Below are 23397 nucleotides of genomic sequence, written 5' to 3' on the forward strand. Positions count from 1 at the left end.
TTCATCTAAATTTGTTGCAGGTTCTGTGTGGCTTTTCCTGCAACATTTCATTTAGAACGTAAAATTTTTATTACCACAAACCGATCTGATTTAGATCCCTTTGTGCAGTGGTCACTAATTGATCATGTGCGACTGTTCTGCAAAAAGTCGCAAAAAATGTGCACAGACCATGTTTAGAAGAAATCACAGGACACTTCAACCATGCCCAACCATGCGACAATTGTATTAGGGTCCATGTGACTTTTAAAAGAATTGTCACACAGCCCGCCACTGCTATGCGACATTAAAGCTGAGCAGTTCAGCGGGCATTCAACAACGTCCATGCACCATTTGATAAATTTTGCACACAGATGCCACTTTGCCTGCAACTTTTTTTTTATCCACAGTGAACAAAGACCAAGTACACTTTTAATAAATGCCCCGTAGAGTGTTTTAACCCGTACAGGACCTAGGGCGTACGGATACGCCTTCTGTACCTGGGTCTTAAGGACCCAGGGCGTACCTGTACGCCCGTGGGAATTTCGGTCCCCACCGCGTGGCGGGCGGGGACCGGGCCGGGGTGACTGCTGATATGGATCAGCAGGCACCCCCATGTCGGCGACCGGCGCAAATCGCAAGTGAATTCACACTTGCGATTTGCGCCGATTCCGGGTCATTCGGGTCTATGGTGACCCGGAATAGAAGGGGGATCGCGGTTGTCTAAGACACCCACGATCCCCCTGTAGCCATAGGAGTGAGGTGGCAGAGTTGCCACCCCTCCTATCTCTGCTATTGGTGGTCTAAACGCGACCACCAATAGCAGATTAGGGGCGGGGGGGTTTACTTTCATTTTCCCCGTTCTGCCCACCCACAATAGGCGGGGCAGGACGGGGAAATGACGGGGACCGAACGCCGAAGATCCACTTACCCGTCGGTGGAAGCTGCGGGACCGGATCGGCGGCGGTGATCGGCGCGGGCGGCGATGTCGTGCAGCAGAAGAGGACGGCTCCCTGGATCCGATGGAAGCCGGTAAGTTGCCTAGCAACATCTAGAGGGCTACAGTCTGAGACTGTAGCCCTCCAGATGTTGCAAAACTACCACTCCCAGCATGCCCAGACAGCTGCTGGGCATGGTGGGAGATGCAGTTTTGCAACAGCTGGAGGTCTACAGTTTAGAGACCACTGCACAGTGATCTCTATACTGTAGCACTCTAGATCTTGCAAAATTACAACTCCCAGCATGCCCACATAGCTGTTTGCTGTCTGTGCATGCTGGAATTTGTAGTTTTGCAACATCTGGAGGTCCACAGTTTGGAGATCACAGTGCAGTGGTCTCTATCTGTAGCCCTCCAGATGTTGCAAAACTGCAAATCCCAGCATGCCGAAACAGCTGTCTCGGCATGCTGGGAGTTGTAGTTGCGATCCCTCCAGCTGTTGCATAACTAGATCTCCCAGCATGCCCTTCGGCGATCAGTACATGCTGGGAGTTGTAGTTTTGCAACAGCTGGAGGCACACTGGTTGGAAAACCTTCAGTTAGGTTCTGTTACCTAACTCAGTATTTTCCAACCAGTGTGCCTCCAGCTGGAGGCACACTGGTTGGAAAATACTGAGTTAGGTAACAGAACCTAACTGAAGGTTTTCCAACCAGTGTGCCTCCAGCTGTTGCAAAACTACAACTCCCAGCATGCACGGTCTATCAGTACATGCTGGGAGTTGTAGTTTTGAAACAGCTGGAGGTTTGCCCCCCATGTGAACGTACAGGGTACATTCACACGGGCGGGTTTACAGTAAGTTTCCTGCTTCAAGTATGAGCTGCGGCAAATTTTTCGCCGCAGCGCAAATTTCTAGCGGGAAGCTCACTGTAACCCGCCAGTGTGACTGTACCCTAAAAACACTACACTACACTAACACATAATAAAGGGTAAAACACTACACATACACCCCCTTACACTGTCCCCCCAATAAAAATGAAAAATGTATTATACGGCAGTGTTTCCAAAACGGAACCTCCAGCTGTTGCAAAACAACAACTCCCAGCATTTCCGGACAGCCACTGACTGTCCAGGCATGCTGGGAGTTTAGCAACAGCTGGAGACACCCTGTTTGGGAATCACTGGCATAGAATACCCCTTTGTCCACCCCTATGCAATCCCTAATTTAGTCCTCAAATGCGCATGGCGCTCTCTCACTTCAGAGCCCTGTCGTATTTCAAGGAAACAGTTTAGGGCCACATATGGGGTATCTTCGTAATCGGAAGAAATTGCGTTACAAATTTTGGGGGGCTTTTTCTCCTTTTACCCCTTATGAAAAGGAAAAGTTGAGGGCTACACCAGCCTGTCAGTGTAAAAAAAAAATTTAATTTTACACTAACATGCTGGTGTTGTCCTTTACTTTTTATTTTCACAAGTGTTAAAAGGAAAAAAAAGCCCCCCAAAATTTGTAACGCAATTTCTCCTGAGTACAGAAATACCCCATATGTAAGCGTAAAATGCTCTGCGGGCGCACAACAAGGCTCAGGAGTGAGAGCGCACTATGTACATTTGAGGCCTACATTGGTGATTTGCACAGGGGTGGCTGATTTTACAGCGGTTCTGACATAAACGCAAAAAAATAAATACCCACATGTGATCCCATTTTGGAAACGACACCCCTCACGGAAGGTAACAAGAGGTATAGTGAGCCTTAACACCCCACAGGTGTTTGACGAATTTGGATGGAAAAATGAAAAAAAAAAAAACTCACAAAAATGCTGGTGTTACCCAAAATTTTTCATTTTCACAAGGAAACATAGGAAAAAAGCCCCTCAAAATTTTTAACACCATTTTTTCTGAGTAAGAGCATACCCCATATGTGGATGTAAAGTGCTCGGCGGGCAAACTACAATGCTCAGAAGAGAAGGAGCACCATTGGGATTTTGAAGATAAAATTTGTCCGGAATTGAAGGCTACGTGTGTTTACAAAGCCCCCATAGAGCCAGAACAATGGAACCCCCCACATATGACCCAATTTTGGAAACTACACCCCTCATGCAATGTAATAAGGGGTACAGTGAGCATTTACGCCCCACAGGTGTCTGACAGATTTTTGGAACAGTGGTCCGTGAAAATGAAAAATGTGATTTTTTTGTTTGCACAGCCCACTGTTCCAAAAATCTGTCAAACGCCAGTGGGGTGTAAATACTCACTGCACCCCTTATTAAATTCTGTGGGTGGTGTAGTTTCCAAAATGGGGTCAAGTGGGGGGTCCACTGTTCTGGCACCACGGGGGGGGGGGGCTTTGTAAACGCACATGGCCCCCGACTTCTATTCCAACCAAATTCTGTCTTCAAAAGCTCAATGGCGCTCCTTCTCTTCTGAGCATTGTAGTGCACCAGCAGATCACTTGATGTCCACACATTGGGTATTTCCATACTCAGAAGAAATGGGGTTACAAATTTTGGGGGTCATTTTCTCCTATTACCCCTTGTAAAAATATAAAATGTGGGGGAAAACCAGCAATTTAGTAAAAAAGAATGTTTTTTTTCATTTACACATCTGACTTTAGCAAAAAGTCGTCAAACACCTGTGAGGTTTAAAGGCTCACTGTACCCCTTGATGTGTTCCTTGAGGGGTGTATTTTCTAAAATAGTATGCCATGTGTTTTTTTTTTGTGTTGTTCTGGCACCATAGGGGCTTCCTAAATGCGACATGCCCCACAAAAACCATTTCAGAAAAACTCACTCTCCAAAATCCCATTGTCGCTCCTTCCATTCTGAGCCCTCTACTGCGCCCGCCGAACACTTGACATATACATATGAGGTATTTCCTTACTCGAGAGAAATTGGGCTACACATTTTAGGAAGATTTCTCTCCCTTTACCCCTTGAAAAAATTCAAAAAATTTAGAATTTTCTCCTTCAATTTGCTGCTATTCCTGTGAAACACCTAAAGGGTTAACAAACCTTTTGAATGTCATTTTTAATACTTTGGGGGGTGCAGTTTTTATAATGGGGTCATTTTTGGGGTATTTCTAATAAGAAGGCCCTTCAAATCCACTTACGGTAAAACCTGAACTGGTCCCTGAAAAATTTTGATTTAGAAAATTTTGTGAAAAATTGGAAAATTGCTGCTGAACTTTGAAGCCCTCTGGTGTCTTCCAAAAGTAAAAACATGTCAACGTTATGATGCAACCATAAAGTAGACATGTTGTATATGTGAATCAATATATAATTTATTTGGAATATAAATTTTCCTTATAAGCAGAGAGCTTCAAAGTTAAAAAAAATGCAAAATTTTCAATTTTTTCATCAAATTTTGGAATTTTTCACCAAGAAACGATGCAAGTATCGACAAAATTTTACCACTAAGGTAAAGAAGAATATGTCACGAAAAAACTATCTCGGAATCAGAATGAAAGGTAAAAGCATTCCAGAGTTATTAATGCTTAAAGTGACAGTGGTCAGATGTGCAAAAAATGGCCGGGTCCTACAGTGAAAATTGGCTGAGTCCTTAAAGGGTTAAAGACACCAATACAAATGAATGAGGGGAGAGCTGGCTAGTGGTCCGGATGTCTGGCAGTCATGGTCTGGACCTGGACCACGGTCAGCCCGTTGCGTACCGCTGCTATGCATCATATCTGGTGCTATGTGTTCAGCTGATTTACAGGAATAGTTGTAATAGGAACATATTGCTGAATAGTTACATAGTTACATAGTTAGTACGGTCGAAAAAAGATAGGTTTACATACTCACAAGTGTGTGTGTTTTATCCACTATATTTAATTCTAACTCTACATAGATCTATATATACCGCCTATATGACCACTGTGCCAATATATACCACTAGCAGTTACACCACATACCCCCAAACACTGAAGAACCCCCCATGAATTATTATTGTTCCTCCTGACTTTAGACCATGACCAGGGGAATGAGACCTGCACCAGGGCAAAAGGGGCTTGGACCCCAAGGATCATAATAGGTGCCTAAATCAATTGGTTTCAAAACTGTGGACCTCCAGATATTGCAAAACTACAATGCCCAACAAGCCTGTGAGTTGTATTTTTGCAACACCTGGAGGTCCATACTTTGGAGACCACTGTGGTCCATCATAAGGTCCATCAAACTGCACAGGGTAGCAAACAATCTAAGGTCAACCCTAGATGTCCCTCATGATTCCCACATCACATTGTATATGGCAGAGCAGGTCTATAAGGCCAGTGACAGGCAGGTGCCACCAGAGCATCCCATGGCCGATGACATCACCTGCACACGACCAACTGCCGTTTACTCTCTGCTGGCGACCGACGTGACTGGACCGAGGTCTACAGACTGAAGGAGAACCGCTGAGATGGCGTCCACTGGACATGGAGAAGATGGCGAGGAGGAGAAGAGGAAAAGCGAAGGCAAGAGGAAGAGGGAAGAGGAAGGCGAGGATGGAGTCAAGAGGAGGAGAGAGGACGATGGAGGATCAGAGGATGAGGAGCCAACACCTGGGATGGCGACCACTGGACATGGAGAAGATGGCGAGGAGGAGAAGAGGAAGAGGGAAGAGGAAGGCAAGGATGGAGTCAAGAGAAGGAGAGGAGATGACGACAGAGGATCGGAGGATGAGGAGCCAGCACCTGGGATGGCGTCCACTGGACATGGAGAAGATGGCAAGGAGGAGAAGAGGAAGAGGGAAGAGGAAGGCGAGGATGGAGTCAAGAGGAGGAGAGAGGACGATGGAGGATCAGAGGATGAGGAGCCAACACCTGGGATGGCGTCCACTGGACATGGAGAAGATGGCAAGGAGGAGAAGAGGAAGAGGGAAGAGGAAGGCGAGGATGGAGTCAAGTGGAGGAGAGGAGACGAGGATGGAGGATCAGAGGATGAGGAACCAACACCTGGGATGGCGTCTACTGAACATGAAGAAGATGGCAAGGAGGAGAAGAGGAAGAGCGAAGGCAAGAGGAAGAGGGAAGAGGAAGGCGAAGATGGAGTCAAGAGGAGGAGAGACAACGAGAATGGAGGATCAGAGGATGAGGAGCCAACACCTGGGAGCAGCCAAGGAACATCGGGTCCCTACCCCAGGCTTACCATCAGCCACTACAACCTCCACCAAGTCCTGGGTAGAGGCAACTTCGGCAAAGTAAGTTCTATCTCCATCTTGTTTTCTGTTATCAGCCATTTTAGGCTGCATTTGTATTGTTGTGGGTTGCAGTGTTGTGGTAAGGTGGGTCTGCTGGAACTTGTAGTCCCACAATATTATGCCCCTGATGGCTTTGGTGGTTATGCACATCCATATAAAACTCCCTGAAGGGACTACACTTGGTATTAGGTGTGAACGGATCCCTTGGGGCACCTCCATGTACGGTGTCCTGGCAGATGGAAGTTGGGATGCCCAAGATGGTGTGGGTGCAGGAAACCAGACGCAGGGAGAAGAGAAGGTGCAGAGGGGTCTTCTGGAGCAGTGTGTAAACAGTACATATAGGGGGGATTTATTAAGATCTGTGCAGAGGATGAGCGGTGCAGTTGCCCATAGCAACCAATCTGAAAAATAAAAGAAGCAAACTGGTTGCTATGGGAACTGTATCGCTCTTCCTCTACACAGGTCTTTATAATGGACACGGGAATACTCAATAATATAAAGTAAATGTATAAAAGTTCCTATGTGCTGATATTATATCGCTGTAAATTGTTCCTCCAATACCGCAGGTAATAAATAATAATGGGGGAGATTTATCAAGACCTGTGGAAAGGAAAGTTGCCCAGTTGCCCATAGCAACCAATCAGATCGCTTCTTTCATTTTTCAGAGGCCTTGTTAAGAATGTAAGACGTAAGCTGATTGGTTGCTATGGGCAACTGGGCAACTTTGCCTCTGCACAGGTTTTGATAAATCTTCCCCAATATATCTTCACATGTAATATATATAGGATTCCAAATATATATCAAATAATAAAGTGCAACAAAAGAGTTTCCCCCTATGGGATTACGGTTCTCTATTCATTATTGTCTGTTTTTTTCCTTGCCCTATATCTCTGTATGCTGTGTTGTATTTGTTTTTTGCACATTTTCTTTCTTTTATGCATTATTTGGGGGGTAGATGGTACTTATTATGTATATTTTACCTTTGTTTTCCTTGGTTGAACCCTTTTGTAGTCCAGTTAAATTGAGCTAACTGGCCTGGATATTCCTGGGGGTGGACTGAGGAAAACTTGTAGGTTCCCCACACCACTTACTTTATATGGCCCACATGTGACACATAGGGTTGCCACCTTTTTTGCAAAAAAAAAAAAAATTAATAAATACCGGCCATGATCATTGGCATGATTAATTATATATGCGTGACATCACATGATACAAATATGTGGGGGGAATTTTGTGCTATTCTGACCCCTATAACTTTTTTATTTCTCCTTATAAGGGCCTGTATGAGGCTCATTTTTGTGCCCCAGTCTGTAGCTTTTAACAGGACCATTTTTATTTCAATGTGACTTTTTGATTGCTTCTTTTTTTTAAATTAAATTCAAGAGTTGCAGTTAGCTACTAACTATAACTCCCAGCATGCCCTGATACAGCCTGCAACTCAGCAGCTCGCCCAAAGGAAAACTACAACTCCCAGCATGTTGGACGGTACAGTAGTATATAGTATAGGTCAGTGTTTACCAACCATGGGGTTCCTCCAGCTGTTGCAAAACTACAACTCCAAGCATGCCCATGCAAGAAGTTGTAGTTTTTCAACAGCTGGGGGTGCTCTGGTTGGGAAACACTGGTATAGGTTATGGTGCAACATTCCGGGAGTTGGAGGATTGGTTGGATAAATACTGGTCATTGTATTGCCGGTATTTTTAATATAAAAATACCGTCAAGGTGGCCAAAATACCGGCCAGGTGGCAACCCTAGTGACGCATCATCCATGGTGCGACCAGGTGAGGTATCCCCCTGACTCTACAGGTGTGTGACCGGACCAGGACCAGAATGTGAAAAGCACCCAGTCTTCTGTGGAATAAAGTCCTTGAATTTTGTCCCCTTCAATGCTTCTCTTTTTGTTATCCATACATGCAGTGTTGTGGTAAGGTGGGTCTGCTGGTAGGTGCAGATGCCCATAGCAACCAATTGAAAAAGGCCTCTGAAAAATAAAAGCAAACTGGTTGCTATGGGAACTGCACCGCTCTTCCTCTACAAAGGTCTTTATAATGGGCACGGGAATACTCAATAATATAAGGTAAATGTAGAAAAGTTCTTCTGTGCTGATATTATATCGCTGTAAATTGTTCCTCCAATACCGCAGGTAATAAATAATAATATCTCTTCACATGTAATATATATAGGATTCAAAATATAAATCCAATAATAAAGTGAAACAAAAGAGTTTCCCCCTATGGGATTACGGTTTTCTATTCATTATTGTCTGGTTTTTTCCTTGCCCTATATCTCTGTATGCTGTGTTGTATTTCTTTTTTGCACATTTTCTTTCTTTTGTGCATTACTTGGGGGTCAGATGGTACTTATTATGTATATTTTACCTTTGTTTTCCTTGGTTGAATGTCGGTCAGGTGGCAACCCTGACTCTACAGGTGTGTGACCGGACCAGGACCAGAAGGTGAAAAGCACCCAGTCTTCTGTGGAATAAAGTCCTTGAATTTTGTCCCCTTCAATGCTTCTCTTTTAGTTATCCATACATGGATTTCTATGGTTTCAATACAATCTTACAGAAACCTATTTGGACCAGAAGATGAGAACTACACTGATCCCAACCAACTCAAAGACATGTCTATCCATTGTTCAATGCATTCATAGAGTTAGGAGATAAAGTAAGTGAACCCTCTGGAATTCCCTGTATTTATACTATCTAATAAATACCCCCATTGATGCATCCCGATGATCCATTCTTGTCCTCTTTCTCAATAAGGATAATATTTTGTTTTCTGGACCCATCATTATTGTAGGGACTTCTGCCCATTTTTAAGACTATTTATCATGTTGGACCCATGAATTCCGTGAAAACTGCACATAGTGGACTATTTTTATAGTATTTTTCTATTCATTTTCTATTTGTTCCTCTTGGCACCTAATCTAGAAGCTGTAGAGGTCGCTTCTCGGCCTTTTGACTAAGATCAAGTGTAGTTTCTGTTCTTATCAGTTTCAGGCGGTGACCCGAAGCTCCGGTATTGGGCTGGTGGGGATGGGTGCTGCATGGAGGGGTCAGGCATGTAGGGAACAGGTGTACCAGGGCGTTCCAGGGCTGGTTCTGAGGAAACAGCTCGACTGCTGCCCCAACGTGACCTGTTTCCTCAGGGTCTTGCCATGAGGCTGAGAGGGTCTAGAGCTGAGGTACTTTAGTGCCTTGGGGAGTGGTGACCCTGAGGTGCTGAAACTCACTGGGAGTATTGGCGCACTGAGTGGAAGCACTGGCACCATAAACTCTTCACCTTGTGGCACTCACCTCTTGATTTCCGGCCTTCTGGCTAGCATCAGAGACATTTCTATAGATCTGGCTGTATGTTTGGCCAGGATATCTGCACACATTCACTTATTTATTTCCTTTTTTGTCACTGTGACACTTTTTGCGTGTTGTGTGTCCACAAGATTGTTAGGATACGGTAGCCCTTCTCAGTGTTCCTCCTGGCGGTCTAGGGGAGGTGTGTGTGGCCATTAGGTTCTGCACCTCTCTGCAAAAACCCCGGGTACTCCTGCATGGGCAGGGTACCAACTGTTATCGGCTCTGTGGGCAGATACCTTTGCTAACGCCAAGGGGGATGCAGGGAGCATTTGTGGTTGCTTAATAGCTTCGGCAAAAAGGGATATTGAACCTGGAACCTCACAGGTACCTTTTGATCCGGAGGCGAACTATAGGAGAAGGGCTTGTGATAGACCACATCCTTTGTGCACTTTTTTTAGTGTAACACGTTTGCACTTTGGTTGATTCAAGAGCCTGTTCCCTGGCTCTTAGTAAAAAAAAAATATATATATGCTTCTCTTTTAGTTATCCATATATGGATTTCTATGGTTTCAATACAATCTTACAGAAACCTATTTGGACCAGAAGATGAGAACTACACTGATCCCAACCAACTCAAAGACATGTCTATCCATTGTTCAATGCATTCATAGAGTTAGGAGATAAAGTAAGTGAACCCTCTGGAATTCCCCTGTTTTTAAACTATCTAATAAATACCCCCATTGATGCCTCCTGATGATCCATTCTTGTCCTCTTTCTCGATGAGGATGCTATTTTGTTTTCTGGACCCATCATTATTGTAGGGACTTCTGCCCATTTTTAAGACTATTTCTCATGTTGGAGCCATTAATTCCGGGAAAACTGCAATACCACATAGTAGACTATTTTTATAGTATTTTTCTAATCATTTTCCATTGTTCCTCTTGGTACCTAATCTGGGAGTTGTGGAGGTTGGAGCCCAGCTTTACAATCAACATACAACTCCGACAACTGCTACATAACCACCATGCACCGGCTGATATTCAGTGACATTCGCCTAGCACTATTTCCGCACTCTATTCCCATTCTTCATCCACCTCTATGAATCACTTTCACATTAGGGATCCAGGTTTTTGGCTTTTACACCATTCGTTTTTTTCCTTTACGCTACCTTTTCAGATGGTGGATAAGCTGTTCAACATTTTCCTAAATTTTGTTCACATTTCATTTTTTTTTATCTTTTTAATACACTTTTAATATTACAATTCGTTACACTTGGCACAAGTTCCCCTCTGTTCTATTCTCATAGATTGCGTTTACCTACCACTTTTGTACTTATTGAGCCTCAACCAATTGTGCATAAGAGTGCATAAATGATTCAAAGTGCTGTCCGAACGTGCGTGTAACTTTTCCATCTACTGCTTCTGCGCGCCTGAATGGCAGGTCTGATACCGTATCTCCACTATTAGCCAAATTACTTTTGATTTAATCACATCGGCATCACCACTATGCACTGAACGCCCTTTTTAGAGCTGGCGTCATCTTGCGGACTGGATTCCACCAGGATTCCGCCACCAAACCTGCCAGGTATCCTATTGGTGAACAAAACTTACAGCATTTGTAGCTGCAGGAAACTTTGTTAGAGACGATTGTTGCTAAAGGGGGATTTACAGGTTATTATAGCTCTTTCTTGCAGTTTTCCTAGGCTTAAGGTTCCTGGGTGCTATCTAACTGACCCATCACTAAGTCCACCCATAAACAGCCCCCCCCCCCCTCCTCCATATCAATGTTTATCAAGCGCTGTCCTCAAGACCCCCAACAGGTCATGTTTTTAGGATTTCCTTAGTCTTCCACAGGTGATATAACTGTGGTGATTCCTGATTCACTGACCATAATTGTATCACCTGTGAAAGACTAAAGGAAATCCAGAAAACATGACTTGTTGGGGGTGTTGAGGACCGAGCTTGACAAACACTGATCAATATCAACCTTATGATGTCTTCTAATGAGCGTCTTCCATTTGTTTTCCACAGGTGGTCCTGGCATCAGTCCCTGGCCGAGACACCCATATGGCCATAAAGATCATCAACAGAAGAGAGGACAACGAGGGAACCATCAAGAGAGAGCGGCGGATACTCCTGGCAGCCCGAGACTGTCCATTTCTATGCCACCTTTATGCTGCACATCAGTCTCTGGAGCGCGCATACTTCATCACGGAGTACCTGTCCGGCGGCAGTCTGGAGGATTTGATCAGGATTTGCTGCTACCTGGACATCAACAACATAAGGTTCTACGCAGCAGAGATGGTATGCGGCCTCCAGTTCCTCCATGGACAGAACATCGTCCACAGAGACCTCAAGCCAGAGAACATCATGTTGGATGCAGAAGGCCACATCCGGATCATTGACCTGGGCCTGGCACAAGATGGAGTCACAGCCTCCAGCAAGATCGATGGAGTGACAGGAACATTCTGCTACATGGCCCCTGAAGTGCTTCTCGGACAAGAGTATTACACAGCCGTTGACTGGTGGAGCCTTGGGATTGTGTTGTGCAGGATGGCGACAGGACGCTTCCCATTTTTCATCGGCCACAGCAAGCAGAAGGTTTTCAAAGCCATCACCAGAAAGGAGCCAAAACTTCCACCCGGGATGGATGCTGCTATTGAACATCTCATCAGTCAACTTCTGCGCAAGAATCCCGATAAGCGCCCTGGGGTGCGCAGAAACATCCGGAAGCATCCATTCTTTTCCACCATTCGCTGGGAGGAACTGGAAGAGAGGAGAGCCAAGCCACCATGTAAGCCGTTTGAGACAGTTCTGCAAAATCACCATCTGCAGTGGCCGGAGGACACAGAGGACACCCACCATGGGACCGGATTCAATTATACGTCACCAAGCTGGGCCCAGTAAGAACCTTCTCTTGGGATAACTACCATCACATGTTCTTCACTTCTCCATAGGTGGATCTGGACTCTGAGGACACCGCGCCTACTGCTCAGAACCTCCGGCCTCCTGATCCAGGCATCATGTCTCTGCTGCTGTAACCTCGGCTGCTCTAGAACATCTTTATGCCACACCTTTGCCATTGTGTTACTGCCCCAGGCCCTTTACCTGGCATCCTCCATTCCGGGGCTGGCATCTGACATCACTGCAGCCGGAAGATCCTCTACAACCCCAGGAGCGGCCTGTGCTTAGATTCCATCTGGTAAGTTCAGGAACAATAGCCGCATGTTGTAATCCTGCGGTGCTGAGTGGCGGATATTATCCCTGAACCCATCCAAGCACAGGCCGGGTAAGTACTGCACTCACCACACACACTACACGATAGGGATAGGCGCACACACATAGACACAGACCACAGATAGGGGACATATCGGCTCGATCCAGGGATTTATTCTGATCGCCATATTTGGGGTCGGGAAGGAATTTTTCCCCCTGATTTTAGGACAATTGGCTCATTCCTCACAGGGGGTTTTCGCCTTCCTCTGGATCAATATAGCCGTAAATAGGTTTAGCATAATAACATAAAATTACCCTCTTAGTAACACAACTAATTCTAAAAAATTAATAAATAAATATATATTTATATATTTTTTTATCTTAAAAATGTATTTGACCCAAACATTAAAATTAGACTACTAGACTTACCAATAGACTATTAGAAACATGTATAACAAAAAAATATTTATAATTTAAATTAATTTACCCCCCCCCCCCTTTCTATCACTCTGGTTTGGTTCCAGCCTTTGATCCTGGGATTTATTCTGACCGCCATATTTGGGGTCGGGAAGGAATTTTCCCCCCTGGTAATAAGGACAATTGGCTCTTTCCTTACAGGGGGTTTTCGCCTTCCTCTGGATCAACACGGCCGAGCACGGTTCAGTACAACAGACCACTAACTTACTATTATATTATACTATTATATATGTGTATCTTGTTTATTATTGTCCCCCCCCCCCATCCCTATAAATAAACTCTTTTTTTTACCCTCTACATGGTTGTACTTGTCTTTATTTCCACTGGATGTCAATCTAATAAATGTCCTATTGACGCTGCTAGTAGCCTCTCTCCATTCTGACATATATGGAGGATCCTGAATGAGGGACCCCCATCTATTACCCATCTTTAATCCCCTAATAGATCGTTTGTAAGATTGGTTTTCTAAACGCAGCAACAACTTTTATGGTAATATAACAAGTGAGGGTTTGTTACAATGTATCAGTGCAAGTCAGAGCTGGGGTATATTTAGGTCATGGAGGATTGCCTAGAATGAGCACACAGTGGAGGATGCTTCATGGAGTAATAGATCTCTATAGACGCTTTATGGACGCTCCTGTTATGAGAACATCCACACCAGAAGAGCATCAGAGCAACATTCGTCAAGAAGGGAAATTCCTGGTAGAGGTGTCCACATGGACAGATCCCATAGGAATAGTCTACGGGACAAGCAGGATGACAACCAACATGGCGCCCATTACCGTACCAACCTCAGAGGCTGTCACCCAGCTTTCACACACTCCTGAAAAGTGAATCTTTCTATAAGTGTAATGGCAAAATGATATCTTTAAGGAGTACTCGATGGAAAAAATATTTTTTAATCAATTGGTGCCAGAAAGATAAACAGATTTGTAAATTAGTATCCGTGAAGAGAAATTAAGATATCGGCACTCACCAGTGTGGCTGCAGGGTCTTCTTTATTGAGACATACTCACATGCGGGGTACAGAAGAGAGGGGAGTACCCCGCATGTGAGTACGTCTCAATAAAGAAGACCCTGCAGCCACACTGGTGAGTGCCGATATCTTCATTTCTTTTCACGGATACTATGAACTTTGCTTGCATTATCTGAGCACCACCTGAGGCATTACAGCTACACCAACTCCCACCTGCCATTCCAAATCCAGCACACTCACGCAGTGCCGCACTATCTCCTATGTGAGATTTGTAAATTACTTTTATTTAAAAATCTAAATCCTTCCAGTACTTATCAGCTGCTGTGTACTACAGAGAAAGTTCATTTCTTTTTGGATTCCTTTTTTTTTTTTTTTTTTTTTTTTTTTTTACTGTCTACGGTCCTCTCTACTGACACCTCTGTCCATTTCAGGAACTGTCCAGAGCAGGAACAAAATTCCTATAGCAGTTCCTGACGTGGACAGAGGTGTCAGCAGAGAGCACTGTGCTCAGACAGAAAGGAAATTCAAAAAGAAAAGAACTTCCTCTGTAGTATAAAGCAGCTAATAAGTTCTGGAAGGATAAAGATTTTTAAATAGAAGTAATTTACAAATCTGTTTAACTTTCTGGCATCAGTTATTAAAAAAAATACTGTTTTCCACCGGAGTACCCCTTTAAGAATGGTCTCTCGTATTGGAGCGGTGGTAGCAAGTATACACTGTCACTACAGTCACAGATTGGACATGCTGCCAAACAGGGCTGGTGCAAGGATTTTTGTCACCCTAGGCAAAAGCTAATTTTGCCGCCCTTGACTCCGCCCATTGGCCTGCTGCAACTTACTGCTGGGGTGCCACAATGTAACAAACCTCCTCCTCATGTAATTAGTTTACTACTGTGGATACACACTGTAACAAACCTCCTCCTCATTTTATTGGCTGAGCAAGTGGTTTGGATGCTGATTGTCTAACTTTCTTGCGGCTGGCAGATCGGCGCCCCCTGTTAAGAGGGCGCTCTAGGCGGCTTTATATTTTGCCTATAGGGAGAGCCGGCCCTGTTGCCAAAGATATACAATCTTTTCCTATGGGAGATTCAGCACCCCATTTTTGAGAGGCAGGAGGGGGCAACAATTAGACCCCTGTGATTATAAACTTCTGCTCCATCCTGTATAAGGATACATTCACACAAGCGGACCCACAGCGTATTTTACGCTGCAGATCCGCCGCTGAAGGACCCCTGCATGGTGGCTTTACATGTGCCTGCTTGGAGCGGCAATATGCCATTATGAGCAGACACACTGCGATGTGCGAGTCGCAGCACGCGTGCACAGTATACTCGCAAATTGCTGCAGCTCTCGGCCTAGCTCATGGAGCAGGGGGAGCGGCCGCGATGTGTGCCAGTACACCTCGCATGCGCAGCAACTCGCACATCGCAGTGTGTCTGCTCCAAGCAGGCACATGTAAAGAAAGAAACCATGCAGTGGTCCTTCAGCAGCAGATCTGCAGCGTAAAATACGCTGTGGGTCCACTCGTGTGAAAGTAACATAAGTGTTGTAGGAAGACTACCTCTTTAGAGTAGGGTAGAGTCACACGTATCGCATTGCCAGCGTATTTAAAGGGGTACTCCGGTGAAAACCTTTTTTTTTTTTTTTAAATCAACTGGTGCCAAAAAGTTAAACAGATTTATAAATTACTTCTATTAAAAAATCTTAATCCTTCCTGTACTTATTAGCTGCTGAATACTACAGTGGAAATTATTTTCCGTTTGAAACACAGAGCTGTCTGCTGATATCACGAGCACAGTGCTCTCTGCTGACATCTCTGTCCATTTTAGGAACTGTCCAGGGTAAAAGGAAATCCCCATAGCAAACATATGCTGTTCAGGATAGTTCATAAAATGGACAGAGATGTCAGCAGAGAGCACTGTGCTCGTGATGTCAGCAGACATTTCTGTGTTTCAAAAAGAAAAAGAATTTCCGCTATAGTATTCAGCAGCTAATAAGTACAGGAAGGATTAAGATTTTTTAATAGAAGTAATTTACAAATCTGTTTAACTTTCTGGCACCAGTTGATTAAAAAAAAAAAATCATCGGAGTTCCCCTTTAAGTGTGCCTCCTGCTGTCCTCGTGTCCTGCTTTGTCTGCTCATAGGAGTTATCCGCTGCTATGAACAGACACACAGGGATCTGCAAATCAGAGAGCCGCAAAGTCTGTACACTGCACATGTTCTCACGCACATCGCGGCTCTCTGAGTTGCAGATTATTGTGTGTCTGCTGGACCCATGGGCACGGCAGGGGGCACACTCTAGGCACAGTCAGTAGCACATTCCAAATTTCAAATATGCTGCGGATGTGCTATGCTGGACAAAACCCTTAGACATAAAGAGGGGAATTCATCAATCTGTTTAGATTGTTTATTTTTGTGTCACACAAAGTCTTAGTCACTTCCCCTGAGACTTTTGTGCAACTTTTGCTATAGATCATATCTGAAAGTGAACTACCATTTGCAGTGCTTTAGACTAGTTTTATGCAGTGGGCACTGATTCATTATGTGAGACTTTTCTCTGAAAGTCTCATAAAAGTCTCACAAAAGTCGCAGCACCATGTCACTTCAGCCCCGGAAAGAAGTCTGAACGGGTAGCAAAAATAATTAATACACATATTTGATATCGCCGCGTGCGTAAAAGTCTGAACTATTAAAATATATTGTTAATTATCCCGTACGATGAACGGCGTAAACGTAATTTTTTTTTTTTAAAGTCCAAAATTGCTGCTTTTTTGTCACATTTTATTCCCAAAAAAATTTATGAGAAATTAATAAAAAGTAAAACCTAAGCAAAAGTGGTACTGATAAAAACTACAGATCATGGTGCAAAAAATGACCCCTCATATCGCCCCAAATACGGAAAAATTAGAAAGTTATAGGTGGTCAAAATAGGGCAATTTCAAACATACTAATTTTGTTAAAATGGTTTGCGATTTTTTTTAAGCGGTACAATTATAGAAAAGCATATAACATGAGTATCATTTTAATCAAATTGACAAACAGAATAAAGAAAACATGTCATTTTTACGCGAAAGTGTACAGCGTGAAAACAAAACCTTCCAAAATTTGCTAAAATGCGGTTTGTTTTCTTTTCAATTTCCCCACATAAATAATATTTGTTTGGTTGCGCCGTACATTTTATGGTAAAATAAGTGATGTAACTACAAAGTACAATTGGTGATGTAAAATACAAGCCCTCATATGGGTCTGTGGATGGAAATATAAGAGAGTAATGATTTTTAGAAGGCAAGGAGGAAAAAACTAAAATGCAAAAATAAAATTGGTCTGGTCCTTAACCCCTTAAGGACACATGACGTACTGGAACGTCATGTGTCCACTCCCGATCTATAACGCGGGGCCACGGCGTGGCCCCGCGTCATAGCGGTTCGGGCCCGGCCTCTAACAACGGCCGGGACCCGTGGCTAATAGCGCGCGGCATTGATTGCTGTGCCGCGCGCTATTAACCCTTTAGACGCGGCGTTCAAAGTTGAACGCCGCGTCTAAAGTGAAACCGAAAGCATGCCGGCTAGCTCAGTGGGCTGTTCGGGATAGCCGCGGTGAAATCGCGGCATCCCGAACAGCTGACAGGACAGCGGGAGGGCCCCTACCTGCCTCCTCGCTGTCCGATCGCCGAATGACTGCTCAGTGCCTGAGATCCAGGCATGAGCAGTCATGCGGCAGAATCATCGATCACTGGTTTCTTATGAGAAACCAGTGATCAATGTAAAAGATCAGTGTGTGCAGTGTTATAGGTCCCTATGGGACCTATAACACTGCAAAAAAAAAGTGAATAAACATCATTTAACCCCTTCCCTATTAAAAGTTTGAATCACCCCCCTTTTCCTATAAAAGAAAAAACACAGTGTAAATAAAAATAAAAATAAACATAAATGGTATCGCCGCGTGCGGAAATGTCCGAATTATAAAAATATATCGTTAATTAAACCGCACGGTCAATGGCGTGCGCGCAAAAAAATTCCAAAGTCCAAAATAGTGCATTTTTGGTCACTTTTTATATCATGAAAAAATGAATAAAAAGCGATCAATAAGTCCTATCAATGCAAAAATGATACCGTTAAAAACTTCAGATCACGGCGCAAAAAATGAGCCCTCATACCGCCCCATACACGGAAAAATAAAAAAGTTATAGGGGTCAGAAGATGACAATTTTAAACGTATAAATTTTTCTGCATGAAGTTATGATTTTTTCCAGAAGTGCGACAAATTCAAACCTGTATAAGTAGGGTATCATTTTAATCATATGGACCTACAGAATAAAGGTAAGGTGTCATTTTTACCGAAAAATGTACTATGTAGAAACGGAAGCCCCCAAAAGTTACAAAATGGCGTTTTTTTTTTTCAATTTTGTCTCACAATGATTTTTTTTCCCGTTTCACCGTAGATTTTTGGGCACAATGACTGACGTCATTACAAAGTAGAATTGGTGGTGCAAAAAATAAGCCATCATATGGATTTTTAGGTGCAAAATTGAAAGAGTTATGATTTTTTAAAGGCAAGGAGCAAAAAACGAAAATGCAAAAACGGAAAAACCCCCGGTCCTTAAGGGGTTAAGGCCAGAATGGGCCTGGTCCTTTAGGGGTTAATTCATCAAGTGGCATGTGACCTTTGGTGAATTTGGAGCAGGACAGTATATTCTTAGGAAACTTTTCACATCTATAATAGCAAATATACTAGTAAAATATTGATGAATGCCCCTCAAAGGGGGAGATTTATCAAAACCAGTGCAAAGGAAAAGTTGCCCAGTTGCCCATAGCAACCAATCAGATTGCTTCTTTCATTTTGCAAAGGCCTTGTTTAAAATGAAAGAAGCGATCTGATTGGTTGCTATGGGCAACTCAGCAACTTTTCCTCTGCACAGGTTTTGATAAATCTCCCCCAAAATTCCTGAGATTATACACAAAGCGTTGGTGCCCTTAAATGCCTACTGACCCACAGAATAAAGTCAATAGGTAGCAAAATAAGCACATGTGAACGGACCGCTTCTCCAAAAATGCAGCATTCTCTAAGCTTATACATAATTGTTTTCACCCAGTTTGTTCCCCCCGATTGCATTTATAAAAAAAAAAAAAAAGATGGATAAATGTATAAGTGAGCTCTAATTGGCTGTGTTGTTATTACACCATATCACTGCTGTTTTCTTTATGGCTATTTCCGGATGGAGTTCCTTCCCTCCAACTACAAGTCCCATGATCCCCCTTGTTTGTAAGTGTGAGGTCACTTTTCTCCCTCCCACACATCAGTCATCCCACCTAGATTAAGCTGTCCTGGTGTCAGAGACCGACTGGGGGGACAGGGAGAGTGAGCCCTAAACTGACTCTAAAACATCTCCCCCTGCCTACTTGCCCATCCATCCTAAACAATGGTTTAACAACTGGGTGCTGGTCCCTTCCTGCGCTAAAGTGCAGTGGCGTAAAAACACATAATATACATAGTCGGTCACAGACCAGAACAGAAAACTATTGGACAACCAGATATAATGGACAGAATACAAATACTAACAGGGCAGAATATAAACTCACAAACAGAGCAGAATATAGTGAATTAACAAACAGTTCATAAACCGGATACCAGATAAACAGCAGACATAATAAAATGAACAAGACTAGGTATGATACGAGTATACAGCAGAATCCAGGAGATGAAGGGGATAAACAGAAGAACTGAGAGCAAAACACGTAACTGAACAGGTAAGTTACTAAAGAACTATCACAATCAGGTACAAGTACAAAAGATCAAAGATCAGATCAACCAAACAGGATATAAATATAGGACACCGTTCACACCGGGACACAGAACAAACAAACTGGACTCCCCACTCCACTATAGGAGTAGCCATTAATAATAAAGCCAAATAGGCTACTGGCCAGTGGACACACTCCACCGTGTGGACAAAATGCTGACCCAGTAGGAAAACAGAAATATAATACATGAAACACTAGACTAGAACCGGATGAGTCTGACTAGACTCCAGAACAGGAATATAACATACATGGCACAGGTAACAAGCAAGACTTAGCCATAGTGTGAACACCGATAAAGCTAAACAGACATAATCCTAAAACAGACTAATGTAACACAGACTAAAATACAAGGAGCATGTTATATAACCATGGCTAAAACACCAGATAAAATGACAAGATAAATACAAGCTCAGAAATAAAAGACAAAAAACAAGAGACAGGGGGCACTCCCTTTATAACAGGCAAAAGATCTGTGGGTCCCTCCACCACACCTAGGTGATATTACTCACCCGTTGGTGCAAATCTCTGAGGAGGATTGGTGGGTAGAGGTATTTAAGAAGCTGCTGCACTCAGACCAGGACTGGACTCTTAGCAGGAAGAGACAGTTTTACGACACAAATAACTCAAAAAGAGGCAAAAACTGTTTTATGAGGCGCTGCTTAGGAGATCATAAAACAGAGAGACTCAAGCCAGCACTGGACAAGTGATTTTTTTTTTTTGCAAAAAGGACAACGCATTTCAGCACATACAGAGTGCCTTCCTCAGGTCCAAACGTATAACAGCACTCTTCAAATGCTGATGGGTACAAGAGATGCTGGTAAGGATCCTGTGTGATGCAGCGCTGGTGTGGTCAGACCACGCCAGCACCGCATCACACAGGATCCTTACCAGCATCTCTTGAACCCATCAGCATTTGAAGAGTGCTGTTATATGTTTGGACCTGAGGAAGCCACTCTGTAAGTGCCAAAATGCGTTGTCCATTTTGCAAATAAAAATCACTTGTCATGTGCTGGCTTGAGTCTTTCCGTTTTTTTGATCTCCTAAGCAGCGCCTCATAAGACTGTTTTTGCCTCTTTTTGAGTTATTCTTGAAGATACATACAAGGTATATGCTCAAGCAGACATAGTCAGAATATAGCACAAACAGACATAGTAGTATTGCACTAAATAACCAGCACCAGAATGCAGAACTCTGGCTAAATAACTCCACCCGAGTTCTCATTCGCTCAGAGCATTAACTATTCCCTTTCCAAGTGGAATAGCAAACTGCTCTGAACAAACTAGTGTGTGAATACACACCTAAACAGAAAAATACAAAAAAAAAATTAACGGACATGACACCTGGCACAGGGGGGGATCAGAAGGTGGGTCAGATTGAGAAGGTACAGGTAATAAATGTGTATAATCCTCTCTAATATTAGTTGGAATCATGCCCTTTTCCCATTTTATAGATAAATTAATGTAAACAAAACATGTGTTATCACACACTGTTTGTTATCACAAACTATTAACATATGTCACGCTTCGGCAGGCTGGATCCTCTGTGCCAGAGAGGCATTGGCGTGGACCGTGTCGGTGGACCGGTTCTAAGTTGCTACTGGTATTCACCAGAGCCCGCCGCAAAGCGGCATGGTCTTGCAGCGGCAGTAGCAACCAGGTCGTATCCACTGGCAACGGCTCAACCTCTCTGACTGCTGAGATAAGCGCGGTACAAGGGAGTAGACAAGAGCAAGGTCAGACGTAGCAGAAGGTCGGGGCAGGCGGCAAGGTTCGTAGTCAATGGTGATAGCAGAAGGTCAGGAACACAGTAGTGGTAAACACAGAGTAGCTTTCTCTAGGCACAAGGCAACAAGATCCGGCAAGGAAGTGCAGGGGAAGTGAGGTCATATAGCCAGGGAGCAGGTGGAAACTAATTAGGGTGATTGGGCCAGGCACCATCATTGGTGCACTGGCCCTTTAAATCTCAGAGAGCTGTAGAGAGCGGAGCCGCGCACGCCAGAGCATGACAGCGGGGGACCGGGACAGGTGAGTGACTTGGGATGCGATTCGCGAGCGGGCGCCTCCCACTATGCGAATCGCATCCCCGCCGGCAATGTCAGTGCAGCGCTCCCGGTCAGCGGGTCTGACCGGGGCGCTGCAGGGAGAGAAATGCCGCGAGCGCTTCGGGGAGGAGCAGGGACCCGGAGCGCTCGGCGTAACAACATATAAGGGGAGATTTATCAAAACCTGCCTAAAGGAAAAGTTGCTAAGTTGCCCATAGCAACCAATCAGATCGCCTCTTTAATTTTTCACAGGCCTTTTCAGAAATGAAAGAAGCAATCTGATTGGTTGCTATGGGCAACTCAGCACATTTTCTTCTGAACAGGTTTTGATAAATCTCCATATCGTGATAACGTTAATTAAGCAGCACGGTCAATGGCGTAAAGTAAAAAAAAACAAGATACCAGAGTCCAGAATTGTGTATTTTTGGTCACTTTGTATACCAGAAAAAAAATTCTAATTTTCTTTATTTAGGCTTGATTTAAAAAAAAATTCCCAGGCTTGATTTAAAAAAAAAATTCCCCTGGCATATGTATTGTATCTCTTATATAGCGTCCTGTGATGTCACGCATATATAAAAATTACAAAATTAGTGGCAACCCTAGTTATTATAAGTGAATGCATTGAAATGGAGGGCACCCTCTGCGCTATGTTACAGTATATGTCGCCATACTGCTTTAGTGTGTAACATAATTGTGATGAGATTCACCTGGACCCCATGTGTATTGGGCGGTGTTCACACACTGAATCTACCCTACATGGACGAACGTCCTGAGCAGGGCCGGATTAAGAGGATCATGGGCCTGGTGCTGAAGATTTTGATGGGCATTTTTATCGAAATATATAAAATGAAAAAGCAACACAAAGCAATTTTGTTTAACACAAATAAAGCGCATCCGTCACGTTATGCACATTAAATTACCAGGATAGATGAATATATGTTATAAAAGTTGCTGAGTTGCCCACAGCAACCAATCAGATGGCTTCTTTTATCTGATGTTACTAGGAGGATGTTAGGAGGACTGCGCTTTTCTCTGCTGTAACACACACAGGCTCTGCGTCCTATGATCCTTCTGCAGTGTAATATAATGAAGTGACTGTCCGCAAGATGGCTGCCGATTATATAGGGCTGTGACATCACAGGGGTGACTGGCTACATCCTGCATGTGATTCAGGGTCATCATGTCTACCTCCCTTCCCGCCTTCCCAGCATTCCTTGCCCCATATACTGACATGTGGATCTGCCATTTTAGATGCCCTGGAGCCTGCACCGCAGTAAATGGAGTTTAATGAAGTGATTTGCGCAATAGAATCACAGCGATATTCACATTTGTTGCGAATCGTATATTTTCTGAAATTCGTAATGAATTCTGGATCGTCAGCTCCGATTCGCTCATCTCTAGACATAACTCTTATTTTTCTACCTACAGACTCATATAAGGGCTTGTTTTTTTGCGTCACCAATTATACTTTGCAATGACAAACAAACAAATATTTGTGGGACAAACT

At 43.7% G+C, this 23397-nt stretch overlaps 1 protein-coding gene across 2 annotated transcripts; it reads left to right on the forward strand.

The window, feature by feature from the left end:
• Positions 1–5209: 5209 nt before the first annotated feature.
• Positions 5210–13363, forward strand: LOC130295493 (protein kinase C theta type-like). 2 transcript variants are annotated; one of them, XM_056546304.1, is made up of 3 exons: positions 5210–6085; positions 11411–12173; positions 12337–13363. In XM_056546304.1, exons 1-3 carry the CDS (start codon positions 5306–5308, stop codon positions 12351–12353), a joined length of 1560 nt encoding a protein of 519 aa, XP_056402279.1. In that variant the 5' UTR covers positions 5210–5305; the 3' UTR covers positions 12354–13363. The 2 variants fall into 2 exon arrangements, with proteins under 2 accessions (XP_056402279.1, XP_056402278.1); XM_056546303.1 differs by having other exon boundaries at positions 5212–6085; positions 11411–13363.
• Positions 13364–23397: the final 10034 nt, after the last annotated feature.

This window comes from Hyla sarda, chromosome 11, assembly GCF_029499605.1.
Source record: "Hyla sarda isolate aHylSar1 chromosome 11, aHylSar1.hap1, whole genome shotgun sequence".
Lineage (NCBI taxonomy): Eukaryota > Metazoa > Chordata > Amphibia > Anura > Hylidae > Hyla > Hyla sarda.